This window comes from Brassica napus, chromosome A3 (genome assembly GCF_020379485.1).
Source record: "Brassica napus cultivar Da-Ae chromosome A3, Da-Ae, whole genome shotgun sequence".
In the NCBI taxonomy this organism is placed as follows: domain Eukaryota; kingdom Viridiplantae; phylum Streptophyta; class Magnoliopsida; order Brassicales; family Brassicaceae; genus Brassica; species Brassica napus.
Window position 1 is genome coordinate 15451991 of NC_063436.1, and position 25581 is coordinate 15477571.

At 35.4% G+C, this 25581-nt stretch overlaps 6 protein-coding genes across 6 annotated transcripts; 2 read left to right on the forward strand and 4 right to left on the reverse strand.

Annotated features, from left to right (window-relative positions):
* Positions 1 to 379: 379 nt before the first annotated feature.
* LOC106443885 (pathogenesis-related protein PR-4) lies at positions 380 to 2002 on the reverse strand. Its single transcript, XM_048776266.1, has 3 exons — positions 1729 to 2002; positions 783 to 1041; positions 380 to 713 (listed from the first exon to the last, which is right to left on the reverse strand). Coding segments are annotated over exons 1-3 (426 nt in total). The 5' UTR covers positions 1731 to 2002; the 3' UTR covers positions 380 to 548.
* An 869-nt stretch (positions 2003 to 2871) lies between these two features.
* LOC106438995 (pathogenesis-related protein PR-4) lies at positions 2872 to 3770 on the reverse strand. The gene is made up of 2 exons (XM_013880327.3): positions 3457 to 3770; positions 2872 to 3174 (listed from the first exon to the last, which is right to left on the reverse strand). The coding sequence occupies exons 1-2, from the start codon at positions 3712 to 3714 to the stop codon at positions 3010 to 3012; spliced, it is 423 nt and encodes a 140-aa protein (XP_013735781.1). The 5' UTR covers positions 3715 to 3770; the 3' UTR covers positions 2872 to 3009.
* Positions 3771 to 4831: 1061 nt separating this feature from the next.
* LOC106438996 (hevein-like preproprotein) lies at positions 4832 to 14433 on the reverse strand. The gene is made up of 3 exons (XM_048776265.1): positions 14423 to 14433; positions 5882 to 6310; positions 4832 to 5190 (listed from the first exon to the last, which is right to left on the reverse strand). Exons 2-3 carry the CDS (start codon positions 6293 to 6295, stop codon positions 4960 to 4962), a joined length of 645 nt encoding a protein of 214 aa, XP_048632222.1. The 5' UTR covers positions 6296 to 6310; positions 14423 to 14433; the 3' UTR covers positions 4832 to 4959.
* On the forward strand, positions 12669 to 16595 carry LOC106452808 (serine/threonine-protein kinase Nek2). Its single transcript, XM_013894982.3, has 15 exons — positions 12669 to 12925; positions 13344 to 13481; positions 13566 to 13632; positions 13848 to 13913; positions 14008 to 14054; positions 14153 to 14198; positions 14286 to 14366; positions 14435 to 14477; positions 14559 to 14608; positions 14690 to 14771; positions 14846 to 14895; positions 14984 to 15057; positions 15134 to 15185; positions 15265 to 15651; positions 15736 to 16595. The coding sequence occupies exons 2-15, from the start codon at positions 13396 to 13398 to the stop codon at positions 16408 to 16410; spliced, it is 1806 nt and encodes a 601-aa protein (XP_013750436.2). The 5' UTR covers positions 12669 to 12925; positions 13344 to 13395; the 3' UTR covers positions 16411 to 16595.
* On the reverse strand, positions 16590 to 21409 carry LOC106452806 (multisubstrate pseudouridine synthase 7-like). The gene is made up of 21 exons (XM_048776998.1): positions 21389 to 21409; positions 20577 to 20764; positions 20316 to 20397; positions 20020 to 20220; positions 19719 to 19927; positions 19565 to 19637; positions 19422 to 19478; positions 19261 to 19340; positions 19126 to 19188; positions 18920 to 19007; positions 18731 to 18833; positions 18509 to 18612; positions 18348 to 18421; positions 18173 to 18237; positions 17902 to 18077; positions 17703 to 17770; positions 17555 to 17615; positions 17415 to 17452; positions 17257 to 17325; positions 16927 to 17179; positions 16590 to 16802 (listed from the first exon to the last, which is right to left on the reverse strand). Exons 1-21 carry the CDS (start codon positions 21407 to 21409, stop codon positions 16776 to 16778), a joined length of 2100 nt encoding a protein of 699 aa, XP_048632955.1. The 3' UTR covers positions 16590 to 16775.
* A 1312-nt stretch (positions 21410 to 22721) lies between these two features.
* Positions 22722 to 25546, forward strand: LOC106438999 (ER membrane protein complex subunit 2-like). The gene is made up of 9 exons (XM_013880332.3): positions 22722 to 22991; positions 23353 to 23417; positions 23700 to 23748; positions 24064 to 24158; positions 24238 to 24323; positions 24425 to 24484; positions 24598 to 24679; positions 24998 to 25111; positions 25195 to 25546. Exons 1-9 carry the CDS (start codon positions 22805 to 22807, stop codon positions 25363 to 25365), a joined length of 909 nt encoding a protein of 302 aa, XP_013735786.2. The 5' UTR covers positions 22722 to 22804; the 3' UTR covers positions 25366 to 25546.
* Positions 25547 to 25581: the final 35 nt, after the last annotated feature.

The window sequence follows — 25581 nt, forward strand, 5'->3', positions numbered from 1 at the left end:
AGGGATTAGAATTTAGGGTTTAAGGTTTAATGTTATACTGACGACGTAAAATATTTTTTTTTGTAATTATTACTATTTTTTTTCTACTTTTTAATTTTAAAAACATAATATAATTTGACAATATTTTGTTTCCTTTTTTAAAAGATATCAAATATAAAATAAAAGAATCCTATTGGTTGGTGAACCTAGAGGTTCACCCTAGGGGGTGGACCTAAGAATAAGTCTTTTTTAAATAGTTAATATTATTTTGGAAATTGTATTTTTATGGAGTATTTTTAGAACAAAAATGTGTGTTTAATATTGTTTCACGTTTGATCAAAAAAAAAAATTATTGTTTCAGGATATTTTCTAATTTTATTTTACTTTATTTCTTAGTAAGTTACACACAAACATATAATTATGATTTATCTTTACTATGGAGTGAGCTCGTGGTATTTATTTTATCTTACAACATATAAAAGAGATTATGGTTTTATCCTACAACATAAGAAAGGTGATGATGATAAGAAGCTGCAGACGGTGAATGTTGTATGAAACTTGAAAGCCTTTTAGCAATTGACAAAGGCATAGTTGACAATCATGTTCCCACGAGCGTATCCCTGACCGTTGGTGTCAAGCTGTTTGAAAACGCCATCGTCTAAGTCCAAACCGCCGTTACTGCATTGATCCACGATTCTCACAGTAGCTTGTGCCCCGGTCGCAGTATTCGTTACCTGCGTAACGTTAAGAAAATCAGTTTTTAAGGCGTTTTCAAACCGCGGTTTTGTGATGTATTGACTTACTCTTAAGCATCTTCCGCAAGAATCAGGACCACGCGGTCCGACCGGACCGCAAAAAGCTGTCCAGCCATACTTCCTACGCCATTCGAGCGGTTGGTTTCCTTTCCACGTTGAGCAGTACGCACTTACTTTGTAAAGGTCCCAACCGTTTTGCTCGGGATAGTAGTAATGGTAAGTAGCTCTTACGTTAGAAGCTGTTTGAGCGGCTGTTTTAGCCGCAAACGCGCATAGCAAAATAAACACACATATGCTAAGTCTTGCCCAATGCCGTGCGAAGGTCTACTGGGGCTTGAGGCAAAAGTAAAAATGGGGCCTTTTAACCAAATTTTTTTTTTTGAAAAAAATATAATGTATAGTTAAAGAAAAATTAACAGTACTATGATTTAAATTAGTAAAGATAAAGAAAACTTAATCACTTAAAAGAACTAGTGAGTCTTATGATAAACTAAAAGCACTAGAAAAAAATAAATTAATGACGAGGTCTATACAGGAAAAAACATATATCCGAATACAAGAAGAGATGGTGATGATTAAATTAAAAAAAAAACAAAATACATATAGATCATGTAGGATAATGCTTAAGAAATAAGATGTACAACTTAAATATATATATATATATATATATATATATATATATATATATATATATATATAGATCATGTATAAAGTAGTTGAGATTTATTTTCCTTTTCTATTTAGTAATTTTGATATCACGAAAAGGATCTTTCTTTCTGATTTTGAAAAATTGACAATAAAACAAAATATTTTTTTTCTGATAAAAGAAAAGAAAAGCAACCGTGGGTTCGAACTTCAGTTGATAAGATAGTGTGTTTAATAAGACTACTATGCTATACAAAATTACTGAAAATTTGGGGCTCTAAAATGTTTATATATTTTGGGGGCCTGAGGCAAAAGCCTTTTTGATAACACATGAAGCACGCCTCTTGCCATTGGCTTATCTTTGTATGTTTTGTTGTTTTACAATATATTGTGATAGAATTCAAAGACGGACGTAGAAATTTATAGGGGTGAGTTGCTATATTAAGAGTTTGGACCGTTGTGAATAATTCACTTAATTAGGATTTGAAATTTCAATGGAATATTACTAGTCTTGGGAGATGGCTATGGCGGCTCTTTCAAGCTTTGTGGTGCAAATGATCGGAATTTTGAGGTAATAAGATTGAGCATTTACTAGAGTGGACATATTTTATGTTAATGTCTCTTTACTCTTTAGGCGTACGTGGTCCAATAATTAAAAAATTCCTGAATTTTTGGTGGATCAGTTCATCAGCTATTTGCTGGCTGTAGGTGTTAATGTGTTATGTAGTGAGTTTTACTTATATACCTGAGTACATATACTTTTTTTTGTTAACTGTCTGAGTATATATATACTTCTGGAAGGTTTTATTTTCCTATCTAAGGACTAAGATATACGAGTATATTTATTTTTGGGACACCATGTTTTTTTGTCACCAGTTGGATCAACAAGATTCGATCGATCTATAATGCGGGAAAACGTGACTTAGTGGAGTCTGACGAGAAAAACCGCAAATATAAAATATTTAACCACTTGACTAAATGCAGTTTCTCTTCGACAGCAGATAAGTATATATTCAGATTAAATAATCAAATATACTCAATTTAAAATATTTTAGTATTTGATTTATATAATTTAAAAATATTCTTATATTAAATGTAAATACCAAAAATATGACTAACAAGTTCGATCAATCCATCAATAAAATTCTTTCATATATTTTTTTTAGTTTTGTGAGAGACATATATGAATGATAAATTCTACTTTCCTTTCTAAACCAGCCAAAAGCCCAGTTATCTTTAAAACTTTGATCATGCATGTAGCATGATTTGGTTTGGAATGATTCAATTAGGAAATGATTAACACTATTAACCTAGTATTCGAATTTTCAATGGAGTAATAGTCTTGGGAGATGTCTATGGCGGCTTGTTCAAGCGTTGTGGTGGAAATTGATCGGAAGTTTTTGAGGTGATAAGATTGATCATTTATTAGAGCGGACACATGTTCATGTTATGTCTATTTAGTCTTTGGGTGTTATGTGTATCGTACGTAGTATTTAATCAAATTATTTTATTCATCTTTATTATGAAAGATCGAGACATTTATTTTCTTTGTTTAACATTATTAGTTAAAGATAATAATACGGAGATAATATGATCAAAGATCATTAGATGAACTTGAACTCGATGAACTTCAACAGTTGACAAACTCGTAGTTGACATTTAAGTTGCCACGAGCGTATCCCTGCCCGTCTGTATCAATCTGTTTGAAGACGGCCTCGTCTAAGTCTAAACCCCCGTTACTGCACTGATCCACGATTCTCACCGTCGCTTGCGCTTGAGTCCCAGTATTTGTCACCTGCGCTTGCGTTATTATGTTTTTGGTTATGATGTTACTTTCAAGACACTAAATAAAATATGTATATGCACATCCACCACATTTTGAATAGGGCGTTTTTCAAAACATAACCTTTGAAATTAGTGTCCTAAAATCGATATAGGTGACAAATCGATCATAAGCAAAATGGTTTTTCGGCCGATAAAAAATGATGTATCCGTTTATTCCCTAATTCTAGATAAAGTGCATAACTTCCGCCTAATGATTTTTTCAACATTGTTTGAAATAGATAAACTGACTTACTCTTAAGCATCTACCGCAAGAATCACGACCACGCGGTCCAGCCGGACCACAGAAAGCTGTCCAACCGTACCTCTGACGCCACTCAAGTGGTTGGTTCCCATCCCATGTCGAGCAATACGCACTTACTCGGTAAAGATCCCACCCGTTTTGTGCAGGATTGTAGAAATGGTAAGTTGCTCTTACGTTAGCGGATTGAGCGGCTGTTTTGGCAGCAAAGGCACATAGCAACACCAACAAACATATGCTAAGCCTTGACATTTTTTTATCTGTGTTGTTTTTTTGAGTTTAAAGATGTGGTGGATAGAATAAAGAATTTGATTAAACTCTATTTATAGGAAAGTAAAATACTATAAAATGACTAGTTTAGCCTAAAAGATGTGGACCGTTGTGTATACTTTTCTTTGGCGTTCATTTGAAATATTCAATGTACTTCCTATTGTTGGAAGACTTTTCTAGTCGTTTGGTACACATTCCATGGCTGTTGAACTTTCTTCAATTAGTAATCAAAAAAAGGAAAGAAATTTTTTTATCATATGTATAACTATAGATTATAACCGTAACTACAGACGGAATTTTTTTTTTTTTGATCAACACAGACGGAATTTTACATTAATGCAAATATGGTTATATTATAGGATTTATTTAACACAACATTGTATCAGTCCTATTAAATTTAGGTTTAATAACTAATACCATGTTCTTGTTCCGTATGAGGAGTACTTAAATCAGATATATGTATAGTATACACTATAGATGAAGACTTAAGCTTTGAATGGTGACCAAAAAACAAAAGAGAACACTGAATTTTTTATCATTTCCCAAAAAAATTACCATTCACAAGAAATAGTTTTTCTTTCTTGTTTTTTCTCATTTCTTTTTTTTGTAGAGAAATATAGAACAAAAGTATTTTTTGTTAAATTTGATAAAGATAAACATTTATTTTTATTCTTGCAATTTTATTCTTATATGTTCTTTTCCTATTCGTTACTTGTGTTCCCAAAAAAGTTTCCACTAGGAAACTTAGTGAATAAAATGTAAAAGAAAATTTGTTTTTCATCTCATTAATAATTACGTAACAAGACCATAGACACAAGGGAAGAGAGTACTTACCATGTGAACATTATTTTTTCTTTTTTTTTTTCATTATTCAATATAAGTAAAAACGTGCACGTCTTTGCTAAGACCACCGTTTGTATAGTATAACCGTCGAAGTTATGCGACATATCTTACATGACCATACTTTCAAGAAAAAAAATCATGACCAATGTCTTTCTATAAACATCTAGCCATGCGATATCTTCCATTGGCTTCCGTAGTTATGCATAGTTGTTGGATATGCACTAGTGGTATTAGTAACTACAGTAATATTCAAAAATTCAAGAACATCTCTTTATTGATAATTTTAAAAACTTTCAAGAACAACACAAACATATCACTCGAGATAGAGATCTTTTATTATATAATGCGTTGACAGATCTTGACCTCGAAAACCATTACATAATATCAAACGCGATCAGTGGCGGAAACAAGGATGTTTTTGAAATCAGCAGGCTGATCAATGAGTTCATTGCCACAGTCAACAAATTGGTAGTCAACAATGAGATGACCTTTTCGATAGCCATCACCATCGGTATCTATTTGATTGAACATTGCAACGTCCAAATCCAATCCTCCATTGCTGCATTGGTCCACAATTCTCACCGTTACAGCTGCATTAGTCCTTGTGTTCCTCACCTGCACCCATTAAGAATCAGCAGTTAATCACACCGCAGTTTTCAGAAACCAGCTTAGGATTTGTTACAAAAGAAAATTATGCATATATATGATTCCTTCAAATTCACAAATACACCACAATTGACATCATTAAAAGTCAATATAACGTGTTATATATAGCCTATAGGGAAAATAACTTAGATATCACAGAATGATGACAAAAATAGCACACAAAAAAAGAAAAATATTTAAAAAAATGAGTGAATTGGGTCAAAACCCATAAAGAATTCAATAATTAAAAATTAAAATGATTAAATTACTCTATGCCCTACACTTTTACCCCAACCTCGCCACCTAAATACTAAATCTTAAATTTTAATCACAAAATTTAAACTTAAACTTACAAAAAAAAAACTTACATATAAAATAAAAAAAATTATTTTTAATTTTTGAATAAATGTTATTTTGAGAATTTTTCTCCTTATGTATTATTTCTGGAACAAAAATGTGCTTTAGTACTATTCTAGAGTATTTATCTTATATAATAAGACTAATCAAAATGTCATTTAAAGTGAAAATAAAAGTTCTCAAGAAGCAAAAACTATTTGGAGTGTGTAAAACTAAAAAAAAATATTGGTATTGGTTCTGAACAAAAAGCAAACAGAATTGAAACAAGGCATGTATAACTTGTAAGAGAATCATAAGTACTTACCCTTAAGCACTTGCCGCAAGAAGCTTGACCACGAGGACCAGCCGGTCCACAGAAGGCGGTCCAGCCATACTTGCTCCGCCACGAGTATGGTTTATCAGCATCCCATGTGGAGCAATATGCACTCACGGCTCTCAAATCCCAGTTGTTCTGCGCCGGGTTGTAGTAATGGTAGGTGGCGCGTACGCCCGTCGCGCTCTCTCCAGAGCCGCTTGGCGGCCCACTTCCCCAACAATTGCTTTGACAGTTGTTGTCCGGTGAACAGTAGTCAGCCGTGGTGCCGCAGTAGCCGTACTGGCTGCAGCAGATGTTGCCGGCGCAAGTCTGACCACCGGCTTGGCGGCCGCATTGTTGTCCGGCCACCATAGCCGCCGTGTATGATAACAATATGATGGCTATGCTAAGTCTGATCTTCATGATGAGATCTGTTTCTGTCTTCTTGGTGGTCTAATGCATGTATCTATATATATTATGTATATAAGAACTGTATCAATAGTAAACTATTTACATTATTATAATGTTGACAAAAACAATTTGATTAAGTATATACTAATGTTTGCCTTGTGATTTTATCAAATTGATTTGTAGACGTTAGAGATAACGTGTTCAAACCATGGCGAAATACATTTTGTCAAATGTGTACACGTGCATCGATATATCATTTATCCTCCATACAATCGTGTTCAAAACTGGTTGGATTGTATAGAAAATGAAAATATGAAATATATATTTTTCAAATGGTTGTTACTCTTGCTTTAATTGATTAGAGGAGCTCTGTAACTTATGGTTGTTATATCACTTATCCTCCATACAATCGTGTTATATATTTATCATCGAATCAAATGTACTTTATAACGTTTAAAAGATATTCTTTACAAAGTTTGCTTTAGTCTCTGATTTGAAAAACAAAAATTCTACATATATAGGCATTATGCAGTTTTCTAGTAAATTAAATTGATTTTCATATAGATAAACAAAATACGATCGAGAAGTGATATAATTTGGAATTAAACTGATGTGATGGGGGGTGAGACTTCGGTGGTAACTGTCTGCATGTGAACCGTCGATGACCTTTAGACGGGAGCTTACTGGTCGAAGCCATCTATTCAAACGGTTTAAAACTATGTATCTTCGGAAACCGCGATACAGGGGATGATGAGAGGCGGCTAATTGTAATTGATTGTTTTTAGAAATAGCAGCCTGGTAGATAAGAGTCGCTCTCAATTGGAGTAAATCATTTGACTAATCAAATGTAGGTGTGCCTTCCGTTGGTAAATGAATATATGTTGTATTTTTAATTTGAGAATTTACATGTTCAATTAAAATAAATATTAGAAGTATTCATCACAATTTTTGTTTTGTTATGTTGGATGAACAAGGTACGGCCGGAAATATTTTAGGCCTGAAGCTCAAGAGTGCAAAAAATAACATAGTGCAACTTGAGAGAATCAATCCGTTGACCACGCAGATTACTTGTTAACCATAAATCAACAGAGCTACAAGAGACTTTGTTCAATAAACGGCCGAATTTACTTACCGTCAAGAAGACCGGACACACATGTTTTTACGGCTTTCCCTCAGGGCCAGTACTGCGGATGAATCAAAGTTAAATTTTTGAAATTTAAAATTTAGTGTTTGGACTTGTTGTTCAACAAAGATTGCAAAGCATTATATTCGCTACAAACTGTTTGCTTTGTAATGGTAGGAAACTAACGTAAACACAACAACATACTCTTAACAGCTTTATTCATTACATGTTTTTCTCAGGTAATCATCCGTGTTTACATTATTCTCTATAAAATAATTCCAAATATTATTAAACAGAGATTCTCGTCGACATCTTTGGGACGCCTCGCATCCTCTACTATATGGATTTGCTGGTATGTGTACATGATGAACACGATGGTGATCTCCATCACCTCTGCTTATCGCTCCATAGTCAATACATCTCCCAGTGCTGCTACCAAATATACATAATAATATCAATATTGTCACAAACGTGAACTCTTTTACTTTTATCATGATTTTGTGTTTGAAATTTATTTTTTCGTGTAGGAAGATTAAAAACTCAGTTTCTATATATGCCATAAAGATACATTATAAATTCACTATTTTATAACGATGATGTCCAATTTAATTTCTGATTGATAAGTATCAGTTTTAAAGTTTTTTATACTAATTATCAAGAGAAAATTGGTGGTTACATTCAAGATAAATTGGAGATTACGTTTTTTTTTTAAATCAGTTTTGTTTGGTGAAATTATAATTCAGTTAAGATTATATGTATACAGTAAAATTTATACTCCTAATGGACCATATATAAATATATAATTTTCTAAATAATTATTATTTTATTATTTTATCGATTTATGTCATATTTTGAACCCGCCCAATTTGTAAATGGAATTTTTTATTAATTTATCGAGTATTAATTTAGAAATTTTCTACTGTATATACTTTGAAAAATAATTAGCTTCATATTTTTTTTTCAACAATTAGCTTAATATTTCAACTTTGGAAAATTACCACGGTTAATGTAAGAAAATCCCAGTGACTTACTGCTTACGTGGATAGAACAGGGACCCACATAAAAACAGATTTTCTCACTCTCTCTCTCCTGTCCGAATCAAAATCCGGTGATCCGAAGCGGAGGGAATAAAAAACCCTAATTTTGAAAATCGTTCGATCTCCCCAAGTTTTCTTAATCGGGCGGGTGGCGATTTGACCGTTACTTTTGTTGTTTGGTTAGATTATCTTAGAATTTTTTTTAGTTCGGCTAATGTGGATTAAACCGTTACTTTCGTGTATAACTGCTTACATAGTAGAAAAATATGAGCACTTTGCCTTTGGTTGAGTTCAGTGTCTCTATAATCATCATCATGTGCACTGTTAAGGATACGGATTGGTACGTAGAAGCAGGTCATTTGTTAGCATTAATGCAAAATCTTAGACTATCTTTACTCTTTGTAGTCTCTATTTTTAGTAGATTTGTGCTAGTTACTAGTTAGTCACTATTTTTTTTTTGTGTGCTTGGATTTGAATGTGTTGATTTTCTTACGAAATGCGCCAATGCTAACAAATGACCTACTTCTATGTACCAATCTGTATCCTTAACAGTCCATTGATGGTGATTACAGAGAAACTGAACTAAACCTAAGGCTATCTTTATACTCTTTGTAGTCTCTACCTTTTAGTAGATTTGTGCTAGTTACTAGTTAATTAGTCACTAATTTTGTTTTTGTGTGCTTGAATTAAATGTTTTGACTTGCTTTTTTTTCAATTTTGTTTTGATGTTTTGTTGTTCTTGATTTAAATTTCTAAGTTTATTAATGCATTTTGAAAGTTTATCAAAGCATTTTTTATAATGCTTGCTTATGTGGAGTGTGCAAACATGGTAGAGAATCTTTACCTGCGAACGTTCTGAAACTTAACATATTTAAGGAGCACCGGCTTTCCCTGTAAATGGATTGCAACAGAGACGTCTCAAGACAAATGGCCAGAACATGTCACTAAATGAATAAAAGTTAGTTTTCAGTTCTCACATTAAGGTTTTCTTCAGTTAGTTCAGCTGTGTCAATTGGAGGAAAATTCATTAACCCAATAAGAATTTGAAAGAATTCCAATATGTATTATTAGGCTTATAAAATTAAAAAAATTAGAAGCCCAATATAATATATGGCCTGCCCGGTTCTTATTGGACTCAAATTTTTGATAAAAAACAAAAACAAAATGACTATTAAACTCAAAGCAAAATTTATCAGAACTCTTTTTTTTAGTGAAAATCATAGAATATTACTATTTTATGATTCTAAATTCTTGATACTAAATTCAAGTGATTTGCACATTACATGAGGAGTATGCAAACACATATTATTAGGGATATAAATATACGCTAATGTAATCCCAAAAGCTAAAACTAGCTAGACTGCATGATTATTAAAAATTTGGTGAAATTTAAGTTATTTCTACTAGAATACAAATTTTATTTATTCTCTTGAATTTCATTTTGTATTTTTTAATCCATATATTCAATAGCTATAATACAGCACGTTGAAAAGGATGAGAAGAGAAAATAGCTACAATTTGGTCACTGGATTGAACACTGAACATCCTGTAATTTTTATCGAACAATTCTGCGGTAAATCACAAAAATAAATAATTAGAGTTACATAGCTGTAAGTAGGTGATCTTTTAAAAAGAATATCTCTCTAGATCCTCTGACCTCTTTCTAGAAAAAGCTCAAACTTGAGATCGTGTTCTCCGACCGGCGGTGTGGTTTCTCTTCACCACCGTCGGTCGGGAAAGTTTGTGTTTTTTTGTTTTTGATTCTCGGGATATCTTTTTGTTTAAGATCAAAATCGTCGGGATCTTTACAGCGATCTTCAGTTTGTGGCTTTCGGGTTTTATCTCCGGCATAGTCGGCTCCGTCGGCGTTGCATGTCCGGCCCCAGTTCTGATGCCGCATTTTTTCTCTTGGTGGGCGATCGGCTTTTGACTCCGGAAACCACACCTTCTCCCTCGGTGTTGGTTTGTCGGCACTTGGTTTTGTTGGTGTTGATGGTGGTTTAGGTCCGGGCGTTCCGGATTCTGTTTGATCTCCTCTTCTCTTTGCTCACTCTGTTTCAATCGTTGTTGATTGGAACTAACAAATTGAAAAGGAGATCCTTGTGTTAGTATAAAGAGTCCTTTGGTCTTCTGTGGTATGTGTGGTAGAAGACGTGGGGTGATGGTGGCACGGTGGTTCTCTTTGAACGGTGTGTGTTCCCGGTATTTTTCCGGTGGTATTCCGACTTGAATCTTCGTCGGAAACGTGTAAGTCTCTCACGACGTGTGGCTGGTTCTCTACGTGGAGCATGTTTCAACACGTGGCTTATCCATGTTTATCTTACCGCATAGGTTTCATTTGGGCCTTGGTGTCCTTTAGCTTTTACTAAGCCGTTTGTTGGCTTTGTCTGTATTTTACTTTTGTTTTTTTTGGACTTTGTACTGGGTTTGTGTTTAATATTTATAATAAAGATGGCAAAAAAAAAAAAAAAAAAAAAAGGTGATCTTTTAAAAAGAAAAATAGATTTCTCGTTGCCCTGGTTATTAAAATTTAATATGCTCACGCGGTTTCGCCCTTGCCCTAAACTACTAAAGGTCTAATAAATGGTTTCATGCAGAAGAAAGTTATAAGTGGGTGTGAACTAAGACGATCAAAAGCTTGCAAAAACTTATAACATCCTTTTAAAAATGAATATAAACAACTAGAGATTTTTTTGCATTTAGATTTTATATTGGGGATGATTATACATAGACATATTTTATTCGCACTGGAATTTTGTAAATCATTTTTTCTATCAACAAATAAGTTTGAGGGGAAAAAATCTTAGAGTGTTGTTGTTGGGTGCCACTATGTTAATGTATTGACCGTTTATTACTTTGCACCAGTGATGTCATGTTTATACACTGTATTTTTTTTTGAACAAAATATTTCGGTATATACATGTTTAGTTAAACATATTGGGCAGCACTATTAATTAAATACTATACATATTTAGATGATTCCTGCCTATAGTTTTATATACACCTGATTTCAAAGAAACGACAAGAAACACGAGTGGATTAGATGGATAAGTGTTCTTTAATTTCTCATTATAATTATTTAAGCTAGACTTAACCGTGAGCTTGACAGTGCCGAAACATAATCTGTCCATGAGAATGACAGTTTAGATTTTAGAAAATTCATAACAATCCCTAAGAATTTGTATTTTAATTACAATGCTTACAGCAGTGTTTGACGTGGATGAGTGGAACAAAGCATCAACTATAAATCAATCTTTTTTCTGCCTATACAAATATACAATCATTCAAAAAGATGTTCAAAAGACAAAAATAAAAAGACAAACTAAGAGAAAATCAAACAATTTGTAAATAATTAGTGATATTTGATCAGATAACGAATACTTTATCAGTTTAAAAGAAGACTTTAGGTCATTAACAAGAAAACAAGACTTTGCCAAAAAAACAAGAAAACTAGACGATGAAGATACTCTTTCTTCTAAACACCATATAATGACATGCGTTTTGTTTCCATCTAAAGGCTATATCATCAACTTATCTTTAGTTTTACTTTGTATCATTCTCATTTGTTTAAAATTTGAAATTGCGGAGAAATTTGGTGTTGAAACTGTATTATTAGTATTAAATAATATCTTAGATATCGTATTTATTATTATCTTAGATATAGTGTTTTCTACAAAAAGTTACTAATGTAACAATGGAAAATTCAAATAAAAAAAATCTATTAATAGTGTCTTCTTTTTGTAAACATATTAATTTTATTTACAATATAGACATGAACAAATATAATGTGGCAGCAACTAAATGGAAGAAAATTCAACAGATAGGTCACACGTAGTATCAGACATTTAATACTTAAAATTTATTATTGAATGTAACAGAAATTTTAAGACAATAAATACTTTTGTGATACTCAAAAGCTATTGTACATGTATAGCAAATTATTCACAAACTTTTCATATACAAATATTTGTAACGCGACCTAATCAAATTATTGGTCAAATATATTAACAAATCGTTAATGCACGAACTACAAAAAATAATATATCTTATCTCAAGACGAACTTGTCATTTTATGCTTTTTCTTCTATGTTAAAAAATCAAAAAGAAAATAAATAAAGTAAAGTCACATCATATTGGACAAAAGGGTGAATCAGATATTATACTGTAAAACATTAAATTAATATTAAAGTATATTGTTGTCTGAAATTTTATATAATAAGGAAATGTTTACAAAGTCTTATTCACTTCCCATCAGGCAAAATCTGTCGTTTTCCTTCTCAAGAGAGAGAGAGAGCAGCAAGGTCTCATGGTGAACCAGTTTCTCCTTCATTTTCTGCCTCTAATGCCTCTTCTTCACTACCGTTGCTCCTTCTCCGGAAACGGTGCCGTTTAGTAGCTTCCCTCCGTGGAATGCAATAACTTCTTTCTTTCTTTCTTTCTTCTAAATCTGCCGATTGAATCTCACAACGACGCCGTTTTAAGGTCTGTCCTCTCTCTCTTTCTTTCTTGAACCAAAGTAACCGTTTTTATTTCTTTTAGCAAAATGCTCTGTTCTTCGTTGTGTTATAGACTGTGAAATGCGAGGATTTAAATCTGTAATTTCTAATTATCTCTGGAAAAGTTTTCGTTTTTCCACATCACCGGAGACGACAAAACGTTAGAAGTTTCTTGATAACTGCATGTTATATACGACGAAAGATTCGATTTTTATTACATGATCGAAGATTCTGTTTCGTGTTCGTCGTGCCAAGTTTGCTTCTTGAGTGTTTTTGCTACATTTTATCTTCAAGTTGTAGTTATAATGTTTAGAAAGGTACGGTCTTGTGTTGCTTAACAAGAAGCATGATTGAAGGATAAACTGATGGTACAATGTGTTTTTTAATCATTTATTTGGTGTCAGATTCTATAGACGAAAATTAAAGAGAAAGGAGGTGAGTTTCAGAGTTTTGACAATGGAGCATTACGAGGTACTTGAGCAAATTGGGAAAGGTTCCTTTGGGTCAGCTCATCTTGTGAGACATAAGCATGAGAAGAAACTGTAAGTACTTCACCTAAACACAGGATTGCTCGAATATAATGATTGAATTATCTGTAATGTTCTGCTCCTTCTTGCTGTTTAAAGGTATGTGCTGAAGAAAATCCGGCTTGCTCGGCAGACTGGTAGGACAAGAAGATCTGCTCATCAAGAGGTTGGTTTTAAATCTCTTCTGTGTTCTGAAACATTTACATAGATGTTTAGAGCAACTGGAGCTCCTTTCGTCACTTCTTAGACATGAGTTCTGGAGTTTAGAACTCTTGGTGTTGCTTTGTTGTTTAATGTCTGTTATGGATCATACATCATTCTTGAGCTATAGATGTTGACTTTTGTTCTGTAGACTAATAACCTCCTGTTATCTCCTTGTAGATGGAGTTGATTAGAAAGATAAACAATCCATTCATCGTGGAATATAAAGATTCTTGGGTTGAAAAGGTATCATCTATATTCTATACATATCTTTTCGTTTCTTAAATATAAAATTTGAAAAATGTAACCATCTCTATGGTCTATGGATGTGTGCTATTAGGGATGCTATGTGTGCATTATCATAGGCTATTGCAAAGGAGGAGACATGTAAGCTTATTCCTTCTCATCAGCACTTTCCTGCTACTGACTAGAGAAGAAGCTCTTTGAGATAGTTACTGACTTTTTCTGCTTCTTCTGCCTTGCAGGGCGGAAGCCATAAAGAAAACGAATGGTGTACACTTCTCTGAAGAGGTTTGTGCAAAGAAAAGTTTTGATTGATTCTCGCCATTGATACAAAATTTCTGAAATCTCTCAATTTTTTTTTGGTTTGGCTATCAGAAACTCTGCAAATGGCTTGTTCAGCTCTTGATGGCTCTTGAATACTTGCATGCCAATCACATTCTCCATCGCGATGTCAAGGTTTATATCCCAAGATTAACACAATTTGTAGATATACGTCCAAGGACTAACTGATTTTGTGTATCCAGTGTTCAAACATATTCTTGACAAAGGATCAAGATATACGTCTAGGTGAGATACTTAAACAAATTTGTCACATTACATTAAACCAACCAACCATAGTTTAACAAATCGGTTGGATGATATTGGCAGGCGATTTTGGACTTGCTAAGGTCTTAACATCAGATGACCTCGCATCTTCAGTAAGTATAGTTTTCCTTAGAATTTTCACATATTGATTTGTTCTAGAATCAGGTTTGATAGTTACTCTTCTTCAAAACCAGGTGGTTGGAACGCCAAGCTACATGTGCCCCGAGTTACTAGCTGATATACCATACGGGTCCAAGTCTGATATTTGGTCTCTTGGCAAGTTTCTCATCCATGGCTAAGATTGTTAACGATAGAATAGTCATCTGAATCTTTTGTCTTCTTTTCTTCAGGGTGTTGTATGTATGAGATGACGGCTATGAAACCTGCATTCAAAGCTTTTGTAACCTCTCAAATCTTACATTTATGTTTCTTTGGGTTATGTTCATCAGAAGTTTCTGACTGTTGCCAGCGTCTGAAAATTGTTGCAGGACATGCAAGGGCTAATAAACAGGATTAACAGATCAATCGTTCCTCCACTTCCAGCGCAATATTCTGCTGCTTTGTAAGTGTGTAGGATCTTGTTTGTCTCAATGTGAGATTTATTAAAATTTACTTATGTATGCATTTGCTTTCTTCAGCCGGTGTCTGGTTAAAAGCATGCTTCGGAAAAATCCAGAACTCAGACCAAGCGTAAGTCATATTATTATGTTCTTTTGTATATGGTCATAACGTGAAAGTGAACAAACATCATCTCTCTTCTTTTGTATAGGCTGCTGAGCTTCTCAGACAACCATTGCTTCAGCCGTATATCCAGAAGATTCATCTGAAAGTGAACGATCCAGGAAACAACGTGTTGCCTGCACAATGGCCAGAATCTGAATCCGCCAGGAGAAGCAGCTTTCCTGAGCAGAGAAAGCGCCCTGCACGCAAGAGCAAGAGCTTTGGTCCAAGCAGGTTTAGGGGTAACCAGGAAGATTCTGTTTCTTCGATTAAAAAACCTGTGCCTGCTGCATATTTGACTCGTGAAAGACAAGTGGATTTGTCTACAGATGAGAGTGGTGATGGAACGGTTGTCCGTAGAGTCTCAGAGGATTCTAAAAGTTCTAAACATGTTCCAGCGAGAGCTTTGGCCTCACCTGTGCGTGGCCGTGGACAAGTAAGTGATCTATATATCCTTAATGCTCTTCTTTAAGAAACGTTTTGTCAGAGTAAAGAAACGTTTGTTTCCATAATGTTGCAGCTTCCTGTTTCGTCACAGCATACCAAACCGAAATCAGCGGCTTTGACTCGTAGAGCCTCCATGCCTATCTCAAGAAAGCCTGTAAAAGAAATCAAAGACTCTCTATACAACTCCAAAACCAGTATTCTCCACCAGATAAAATCTCCTGACGTGTCCATGAACGCACCAAGAATCGACAAGATTGAGTTTCCACTAGCGTCATACGAGGAAGAGCCGTTTGTTCCAGTTGTGCGTGGGAAGAAGAAGAAGAAAGCATCGTCTAGAGGTTCATACAGCCCACCTCCAGAGCCACCACTAGACTGCTCAGTCACGAAAGACAAGTTCACCCTTGAACCAGGCCAAAACTTTGAAGGAGCGATCATGAAGGCGGTGTATCAGTATGAGGAATCATACCCTGAAAACAAAAGCGAATCGTCTGATCAGAATGCAACTGCTGGAGCATCAAGCAGGGGTTCGTCTGGTATAAGAAGACAGAGATTTGATCCTAGTTCTTATCAGCAACGAGCCGAGGCACTGGAGGGATTGCTTGAGTTCAGTGCGAGGTTGCTTCAGGATGAGAGGTATGATGAGCTGAATGTCTTGCTGAGACCATTTGGTCCAGGGAAAGTCTCACCTAGAGAGACGGCGATTTGGTTGTCCAAGAGCTTCAAGGAAACTACTAAGCTGGAAGATTGAGAAAGGAATCAGTCTAATTCTAACATGTTGCAACGTGAGAAAAACTTCCACTTTTGACAGTTGATCAGAAAATGTCCATGAAAATTGTTTCAAAGTTAACTACTTAGGCTTGTGTTCTGTAATGAGTAGCTAACGTCTCTGTAACTGCTACATTGGAATTCAAGAAATTGCAACTCTCATTGTCAGTTTGATGTTTATTTCAGAAAAAAATTCCAGTATACAAAGTTGTATTAGAGAAAATACAATCCTTGATAAACGAAAAAGAAGAAGATAGGATTCTGAATAGACTCTGAAGCAACTAAAACATAATATAGCACAACCAGCAACGATGTCGAGCAGATGGCTTCTTCCCAGTGTGTTAATCACTAGTTTAGTGTCTTGTGATATGCAACCTGTAATTAGTCACCCAAACAGGCAGTATTCAGATTCTGAGATATATGTTTCGACTTTAATTTGTAAAGTTTAAGTAAGCACAATGTAAGATAATCTCCATGAAAAGGAGTTTTGAGCACTTACAGAAGTTGACGTCTTCAAGAGCTCTCTGATTGCCATTGTTGCATAACAAGAAGATGGAAGAGTAAGAGCCATTTTGAGAGCCAACTGTGTCTGCTCGGAATCTTTCAAATCGGTTTCACATGATTCTGGTTGGTTGCTATCGGATTCAGTTTCTTCAGCGGATCCAACTTTGTCCACTGGCTTTTCCATGGTTATCCTGTCCAGGTCCGTCTCTGCCAATGGTTTATTGCTGTCAGTGTAAGTCAGTAACTCCCTGCAGCAATTACCCAACAAATTAGTCTCTGCTTCCATATAATCTCTGATCTCATTACTGGAGGAGGTTTAGAGTACCATTCAAAGTCAATTGGCTTCTGGAAAACACGTCTATAACCACCAGTCATGCTAGTTATTGAGAATTCCCTGAAACAATGCTTGTTATTAGTAGAATATAAGTAGATGCTCATGGTGATGCAGAGTGACACAAGCATAAAGAGGATATGGGAATTTACTTTACACCGTGAATGCTCTCTGTTAGGCTGATACCGTCCTGAGCAATGTAAGCAGAAAATTATAGATTCCATTCGCAGATATGCAAAAACTTCAGAAAGTATACACTGAGAGTTTAAGTTGTGAGTTTAGTTTAACAAACCTTCTTTGCCAAATCATGAAAAATTTCAGCAACGTCATTGGACGGATAAATAACTCTGGAGCTGTCGAAAGAAAGAGAAAGTTGATTTAGTTTCAAGTAGTACAAATGTTCCGTCTACTTCTACTTGAAAATTATGCAAGCAACTTACCCAGGTAGAGGGAGGACGATGTCACTGGTAGAGTAAGTTTCAGCTTCCACGTCTTCTTTACCTACAACCTGAAGAACACAAAAGAAAGCATCACAACATGAATAACGCAGAAACCTCTTTAGTTACCCAAAGTTTCACACAAGATGAAAGTTTTCAACTATAGGCGGCCTAGGTAAGAAGTTCCCAAAAAGAAAATAACCTTAACGAGGTCACTCCTTTCTCCTGGAAGATCAACAACAGCAGTATCATCTAACTGGTCACAGTCCAATGCCTCTTCACTGTTTTCCTTCTGTTCAGAGTTCAAACTGCCAACGATTCTCTTTGCATCCTCTACCTTTGTACTTACCAAGTCCCCCAACACAACTTGGTTGTTCCCTGCCACACCACAAAACAAGTGGGTGAAAGTTAAAATCTCCTTTTACAAGAATACAGAACGGCCAAGAGTTAACTAAGAAAGAAAACTGGTGTACCGTATTTTTGCACGCGCAGACTTGCTGCATTGTTCCATAAGTAGCTCTGATAACTATGTACATACCTGCACAACATGGATCACATGTACATTAACCTAAGAAACTTCATCTGTGCCCTTAGCTTGGCAAGAGGCGACTGTTCCAGAAGAAGTTATTAAAAAAGACAAATTATTACATCATTCTCAAAGTTCTGGGTATGCCTTTCAGAGCCTGCAGGTAGTTCCCAGGACATTTCTTCAGACACTGCAGCTGTTTAAAAACAGCCCAAAATTAAAACTGATTAATATAGAAACCCAATAATGGCAGACCCCAACACATGAACAGCTGAATACTTACAATGGCTCTTTCAGCAACGAGGTATCGCGGTAGCTGCCTTAGAGTCCCGTCAATATCTCCAGTTTCTTTGTAATATTCCCGGGCCTCGTTTACTACATTCCTTTGTGGAGAAAAGCTCAAAGTCAAGGAAAAATCATGCATTGCTTAGAGCCACTAATATGGTTTAAATAGATACTGTATTAGCAATTGTAGCTGAGAGACTAAGTCATGTTAAAAGGATATCACTTTCTCTTGGATCAAGAATCATGTCTACAGCTTCTTTCCACTCTCCTTTCAGTAGTGCGGCTCCAACATGGTGGGTTGGTACTGAACCACTTCCAAAACGCTGTCATATACAAGTAAAATATTTAATAAAATTTAACTGAGTTTTTTAGAGAAGCCATATTAGCTACTAAAACGAGTAAATAATACCTGCAAGCCAAAGTAGTTGATGAAGCCATCTTTGCCCAAGGATTCTGCAGACTTTTTGATAGTTTCTTCAGAATCTGCAACCACTCCTCTGAAAAAATATGGAAATTTATACATATAAGGTCAATAATTGCTTTCTTGGAGAAGAGATTCTGGAAGTTACATCATAAAGTTTATTTCATTTTTACAGCGTTCAGTCACACTCTCACCTCAATGTGATTGTAAATCTGTTTCCCATCAGCTGCCCAAGGAGAAGGCCCTCTTTTACAAGGCTGCAATCATCACTAACATTAAGATCACAAAAACAAGACAAAATACAAACGTTCAAGAATATGTTGGCTTACCTGAAGTCACCAACTTTGATCCCAAACAATCTCTTGTTAAGCGCAGCCAATTTGCTAGCTTGCTGTTTGAACACAGTTACCTAGAAGCCCAAAACAATCACATATTATGTATTATAACAACGATACTCATCTTACCAAGGAAACAGGTGCAGATTACTTACACGTTGAGTTGAGACTGATCGCTTATCCTTTGTTCCAGAGAATCCGAACGACTTTGGCTGAGAAATTAAAGAACGCAGTTTATCAACGAAAGTACAATGGCTAGAGAATAGCTCAATTGACGAAGAAAAGAGATGGGAAGCACCTGAACGCCAAGCATCTTTCCTATCAATCCCAAGGCCTCTTGTGTATCTTTGTTCTCCTTGTAGAGATGGAACCTATATCAAGTGAGTTAGTAATACATATGATGCAGTTCAAAGTGTAATCCCATATATAAGTTGTTTTATAATTATTATTACTTGAGAAACTTGCCAACATCCGCTGGCCAATGCTCTGAACCTCTGCTATCAAACGGCTTATCACCTCTCTCCTTCCGCTTTCTCGATCTTTTACCTCCAGCGTTTCCTGAATTAACTCGCACACGGATGCATTTCGAAGTAGGATCTGGACCATCTACCGTGTCGGTCACTAGAAACTTGAATTTTTCTTTAACAAAGTTGTGGATCGCCTGAATAGTAGTAGTAGTAGTAGTAGTAGTAGTATAAGTAAACCTCATAAAATGTCTAAAGATCACGTAATTTATGCAATCAATTCCCATACCGTTCTCTTGGACTTGTCGGAACTTGGATCAAGAACAACCGGCGAGATCTCATCATCAGCTCCTGAAGTGACTTGATTAACCAAAGTTTCCATACGCTCTGCATCAGAGGCACTGCAAAGAGATCTGAAGGATTCAATTGCAGAAGCATAGCTTTGTGGTACATCATCTGAACTTTTCGTTTTATCTTCCTCCTTCACATCCTAAAACAGATGAAACAACAAACAATGTCAGACATAAACAAAAGAAAAAAGTAGCCTCATTGATCAGGTGAGTGTGAATCAAAGTAGAGACAAACCATCTCAGGAGAGACGTCCAGTGATGTTAAACGAACAACATTGCCATCCATATCCACTTCGTTAACAATAAAGTCTGCATATCTACCGAACACAAACACAAAGAAACAATTCAATTATATCCAAATAATTTCAAATTTTCATAAAGGTTGAATCTTTGAATCCATTTGTTAACCAAAAAGGTAAATTTAAGAGCTAAACATATACAAAAGTCGTTATTTAACAAAAATAAAACTCTATCAGAGAGTTTCTGATCTAACAACCTTTGTTTGAGAATCCCGCGGAAGCCAGGGAGCTGGGAGATGAAACAGGAGATGCCCACGTCGGATTCATCTACGGTCATACCCTCGGAGGTTTTAGCTGTCGCCGCCATTGTCGAAGTCCAGTGAAAGCTCGAGGAGTAGGGTTTTAGCAGACGCAGCAAACAAGACGAAACAGTTTTGTTTAGGGCCTGACTGGTTTAACCGCAGCGGTTGCGGTTGCGGTTGCAGGAGTTTGCGGATGCGGGTGGTTGCGGTTTCTAGCGGTTTTAAGAGATTTGTACGACTGGTTATGCGGTTAGAAATTTGTGCGTTTGCGGGATACTTATGACTGGTTAACTACCAAATGCAGCAGCAGTTAAATAATAAATTAACAATATTTACATTTTATACAATTATAAAAATATCAAAAATAATAATATTATAATAAATATAAAATTTATATTTAGAAAGTTATAGTTTAAATTTTTTTTAAAATATAGAAAATATTTTTATTTTAAAGTTTTATAATATTAATTAAAATTTAATTGATATATTTTAGCATTTTTATAATTTCAGTTTAATTTTTTTATTGAATTTTTTTAAATTTTGTATTTATATTGTTTTGGAAAAAAAATAAATTTTTTTTATCCTCCCGCAAACGCCCGCAACCGCAAACGCTAGCTGGAACCAGCTTTTGAATTTATGAGGTTCAGAGCGATTTGGAGCGATTTGGAGCGGTTTAGAGCGGTTTGAGCGATTGTTGCAAAACGCCAGCAACCGTTACCAACCGCAAAAGCTGCGTTTGCGGGTGGTAGCGGGAAAACCAGTCATACCCTTAGTTTCATTGCCTTCATCGCCGGGAAAGGCAAAGACACTAAGTTAAAACGCAACGTTTCGGTTTGAACCGATAAAATGTTGTAAACCAGATCCGTACCAGTAAATCGAATTCTCCATCGTCGTTGACTTGAGCCAGTTTGTTGAGCCTTTACCGAACCGAACCGACTACGCTCTAAACCAGCCTATTACCAATCATTAATAGGACTACTCAGGTCTCTAAATTTTTTTTAAATATCCGAATCCAGATCTAAAATTTTATCACGAATACATGTTTTTATTATTTTTATCCGAATTTTGATTTTCTAGACATTCGAATGACATATATCTTTTTTAAAATTGTAAACCTGACGGATATTCAGATTTAGATCTTTAAATAAATAAAAATTAATATTAAAATATTAATAATAATTTATAAATAAAAAAATATATAATGTTTTTAATAATTTCTATATGTACTATTACAAATTTATATAAACTATTACAAAATAGAAATATAATAGATAAAATTAATTTTTATATATAGATATCACTATTTTAAAAATAATTATCAATAAAAATTACAAATTTGGATCCGATTTTGACAGATTTAATATTCTACTATTTGAATCTGGTACTTCTGGATATTTGGATTTTCGAAACGGATCGAATCGGGAACTTAAGACTCCGAATGGTAACTGCGGGTTTAGCGGTGCGAGACAAGCGGTTCAACTGCGGTGCGGGACAAACGGTTCAATTGCGGTGCAGGACAAACGGTTCAACTGCGGTGCAGAACAAACGGTTCAACTGCGGTGCAGAACAAGCGGTTCAACTGCGGTGCAGAACAAGCGGTTCAACTGCGGTGCGGTTTTTACAGTTATAAAAACGTATAGATATATATGGTATATATGAAGATTTTTGTTACCGTTAACTGCGGGGCGGTGCGGGACGGTTTATAACATTCAGGCTCCGAATGGTAACTGCGGTTTGAGCGATGCAGGACAAGCGGTTTAACTGCGGTGCGGTTTTAACAGTTATAAAAATGTATAGATATATGGTATATGTAGAGATTTTTGTTACTGTTAACTGCGGGGCGGGACGAGGCGGTTCGTAACATTGGAAGCTTCAAAACCTAAATAATGATTCCAGCTCTAATCATTAATATTTAACGCACTGTTCTGGGTTAGTTGAGCTTTTAATATCTCCAAACCGATAAAATGTTCTAAACCAGATCGGTACAAATCAAATATTCCATCATCATTGACTTGAGCCGAACCGAAGATCCTAACCAGATCGGTACAAAAAATAAACCGAACCGGATAAATTTAATTGTCTTCTTTTGTAGAAAGGAGACTTTAGTGATCGACCTTCCCACTAACAACAGATCCACAACCGAATCGCCGAGCCGAGAGAGAGAGAGAGAGAGAGAGAGAGAGATGGTGACGAAGACGGAGGAGACGGAGCTAAACCAACTCGAGAATCAAGTTGAGAACGGAGGAGGAGGTGTTTGGGAGTATCTCTGCCTCGTTCGTAAGCTCAAGGTTCGCAGATCAGAGCTTGTGCTCAAGCATGGTCTCTCGATCTTGAACGATCCGGGAAAGCGATCCTCTCTTGGTCCAGATGGTATGTTGATTTCTCAATTCATTGTTGATTTGCTTCTCAATTGATTGTGTTTTGTTTGATGTGCTTCTCAAATCTGTATTGATGTAGTTAGCTGGTGTTTTTTTTTATTACATTGATTTGTTCACATTTAGTAGCTGACAACATAAAGGAGTGACCTTTGTTTCAGAAGAACTTGTCTTGATGGACTTTGTTTTGTTTTTGTACATGTAATGTCTCTGTTCAATCTGCTTCGGTTTGTTTTTGCTGTCTTAGCTGATTAGAGGTTGACTTTTACACTGATTGTGTAATAATGCAGTGAAAGAGATGATGGGTGTGTTTATAAACCTAAGGAGCTAAGTGATTTCCTTTTTTGTGTGTGCAGAATGGACTTTATATGAGCAGGTAGCGATTGCAGCTATGGACTGTCAGTCTCTTGGTGCTGCACAGGTGAGTTTCCCTTTATGCTTTCCACTGTTACCTTGAGAATGTTCCTATTTTTAAGAAAAATGGTTTGCTGATTGCTTACATTCAGGCTTAAGCCTCGCGTCTAGATTTATTTCTTGCATTTTTACGCAACCTTCTTGTAAAAATCATGGATGCATTCTTAAAATAAAGATTGATAAGTATAGTTCGACTTCACCTTTGCCTTCCAAATCCTTCTTCTCAATTCCGTACTTAGTATTTGGATATCTCATAAAAGGCGCGCTTGTTTTTCTTTTCTTTTTGCAGAATTGCATAAAGGTTCTACAGAAGAAATTTCCTGAGAGCAAACGTGTGGGTAAGTACATATCAACCTTTGAGAAACTTTTTTCACTCTTGCTGGACTTCACACTTTGCTAGCATCCTACTCTCTAGGCTAAGCTACTAGGGTAAACCATTAACTATTAAGTATACAAGCTAAGCCAAGCTTAATTCGTATGGTCTACATGTGTAAGCTTTATTTATTACTCACAGTTTTTTTTTTTGTCTATTTTGACATTTTTGAGTCTTCTTGGTGCGCTGATGTTTTCTATTAAAGTTGGGCTCTGCAGGCATCTAGTTTCTTAGTTTAACTTGATCTCAATCTGAACTGCATCTTGTTAATATATTTCAGGAAAGCTGGAGGCGTTGCTTCTAGAAGCAAAGGGAATGTGGGAAGAGGCTGAAAAAGCCTATTCAATCCTTTTGGAGGATAATCCACTCGATCAAGTAAGTTTCCACATCTTTGCTTTCATTAAACTACCCACAAGCTGCTGCGTCCAGATGCTAAGTAAAACTCGATGTCTAGGTTATACACAAAAGAAAGGTGGCTATGGCAAAGGCGCAGGGAAAACCTTCCTTAGCCATTGAGCATCTTAACAAATATCTTGAAGTGTGAGTACTTACTAACCAACCCTAAATTGGATTAATAATCATCTATCAGATGAAACATACCACTGCTGATCACCTTTGTTTGTTTTTCTGTCTTTATGTAGATTCATGGCTGATCATGATGCATGGAGAGAGCTTGCAGAAATTTATGTTTCCTTGCAAATGTGCGCCTCTTTTTGACATACAATTATTCACTAAGCAAACATTTAACTATAATTTTTCATTTTTTGGGATCTCTATCTCTTTTCAATCCGATCTAATTTATAATCTGTAACAGGTACAAACAAGCAGCTTTCTGCTACGAAGAGCTCATTTTATCTCAGCCTACTCTTCCACTGTACCACTTAGCATATGCCGAGGTAAGTCTATGTAATAATTCCATTGCTAAACATAAGTCATGCTGTTCCTTGTTAATACATTTATGGCCATCACCAGAAAGTCTGTTTAAGACATAGTATCGAGCATGCATCATATACTTGAATTTAGTAGACATTCATGAAGTAGCAATAGAAGAGCTAACTATCAGTCTATCACATGGAGCTTTGAGCATTGTTCGCACAACTAATACTCGAAATCCAAAACTTTGAAAGTTAACTATAAATTACCGCTTTGGCCATGTATGATTCTTCTGGTATTGTGTTACTAATGCAATTTTTTTGTAATTTCTCCAAAATCAGGTTCTCTATACGATTGGTGGACAAGAAAACCTCATAGCAGCAAGAAAGTACTATGCATCAACCATAGACTTAACAGGTGGTAAAAGCACAAGAGCCCTCTTTGGAATATGCTTGGTAAGATCTCTTTTCTTTCTCACACAGGTTTAATCCATATCCAAGTGACACACATTTGAAGTGATTCATCTGTGTTAAATCAGTGTGGATCAGCAATAGCACAGCTCTCAAAAGGCAGGAACAAAGAGGACAAGGACATGGCTGCACCAGAGCTTCAGTCTCTAGCTGCAACTGCTCTGGAGAAAGAGTACAAGCAAAAAGCTCCTGCCAAACTCAACCTCCTCTCTTCTGCATTAAGAAGCTTGAAGCTCTAAGTTCATCAGAGACCACCAGATAAAAAACGCTGGCTCACATTTGTCTTGGTTAAAGCTTTTTTTGTTGTCAGAATTATCACTCGTTGTTCTTGCTTATTCAATTTTCACTCTTGGCTTATTATAAACTCATACATACACTGTTTACTAGAGGTATTTAATCAAGTCAATTAAATTTATCCAATCCTAACAAAAGAATACCAAAAAAAATAATTGGCA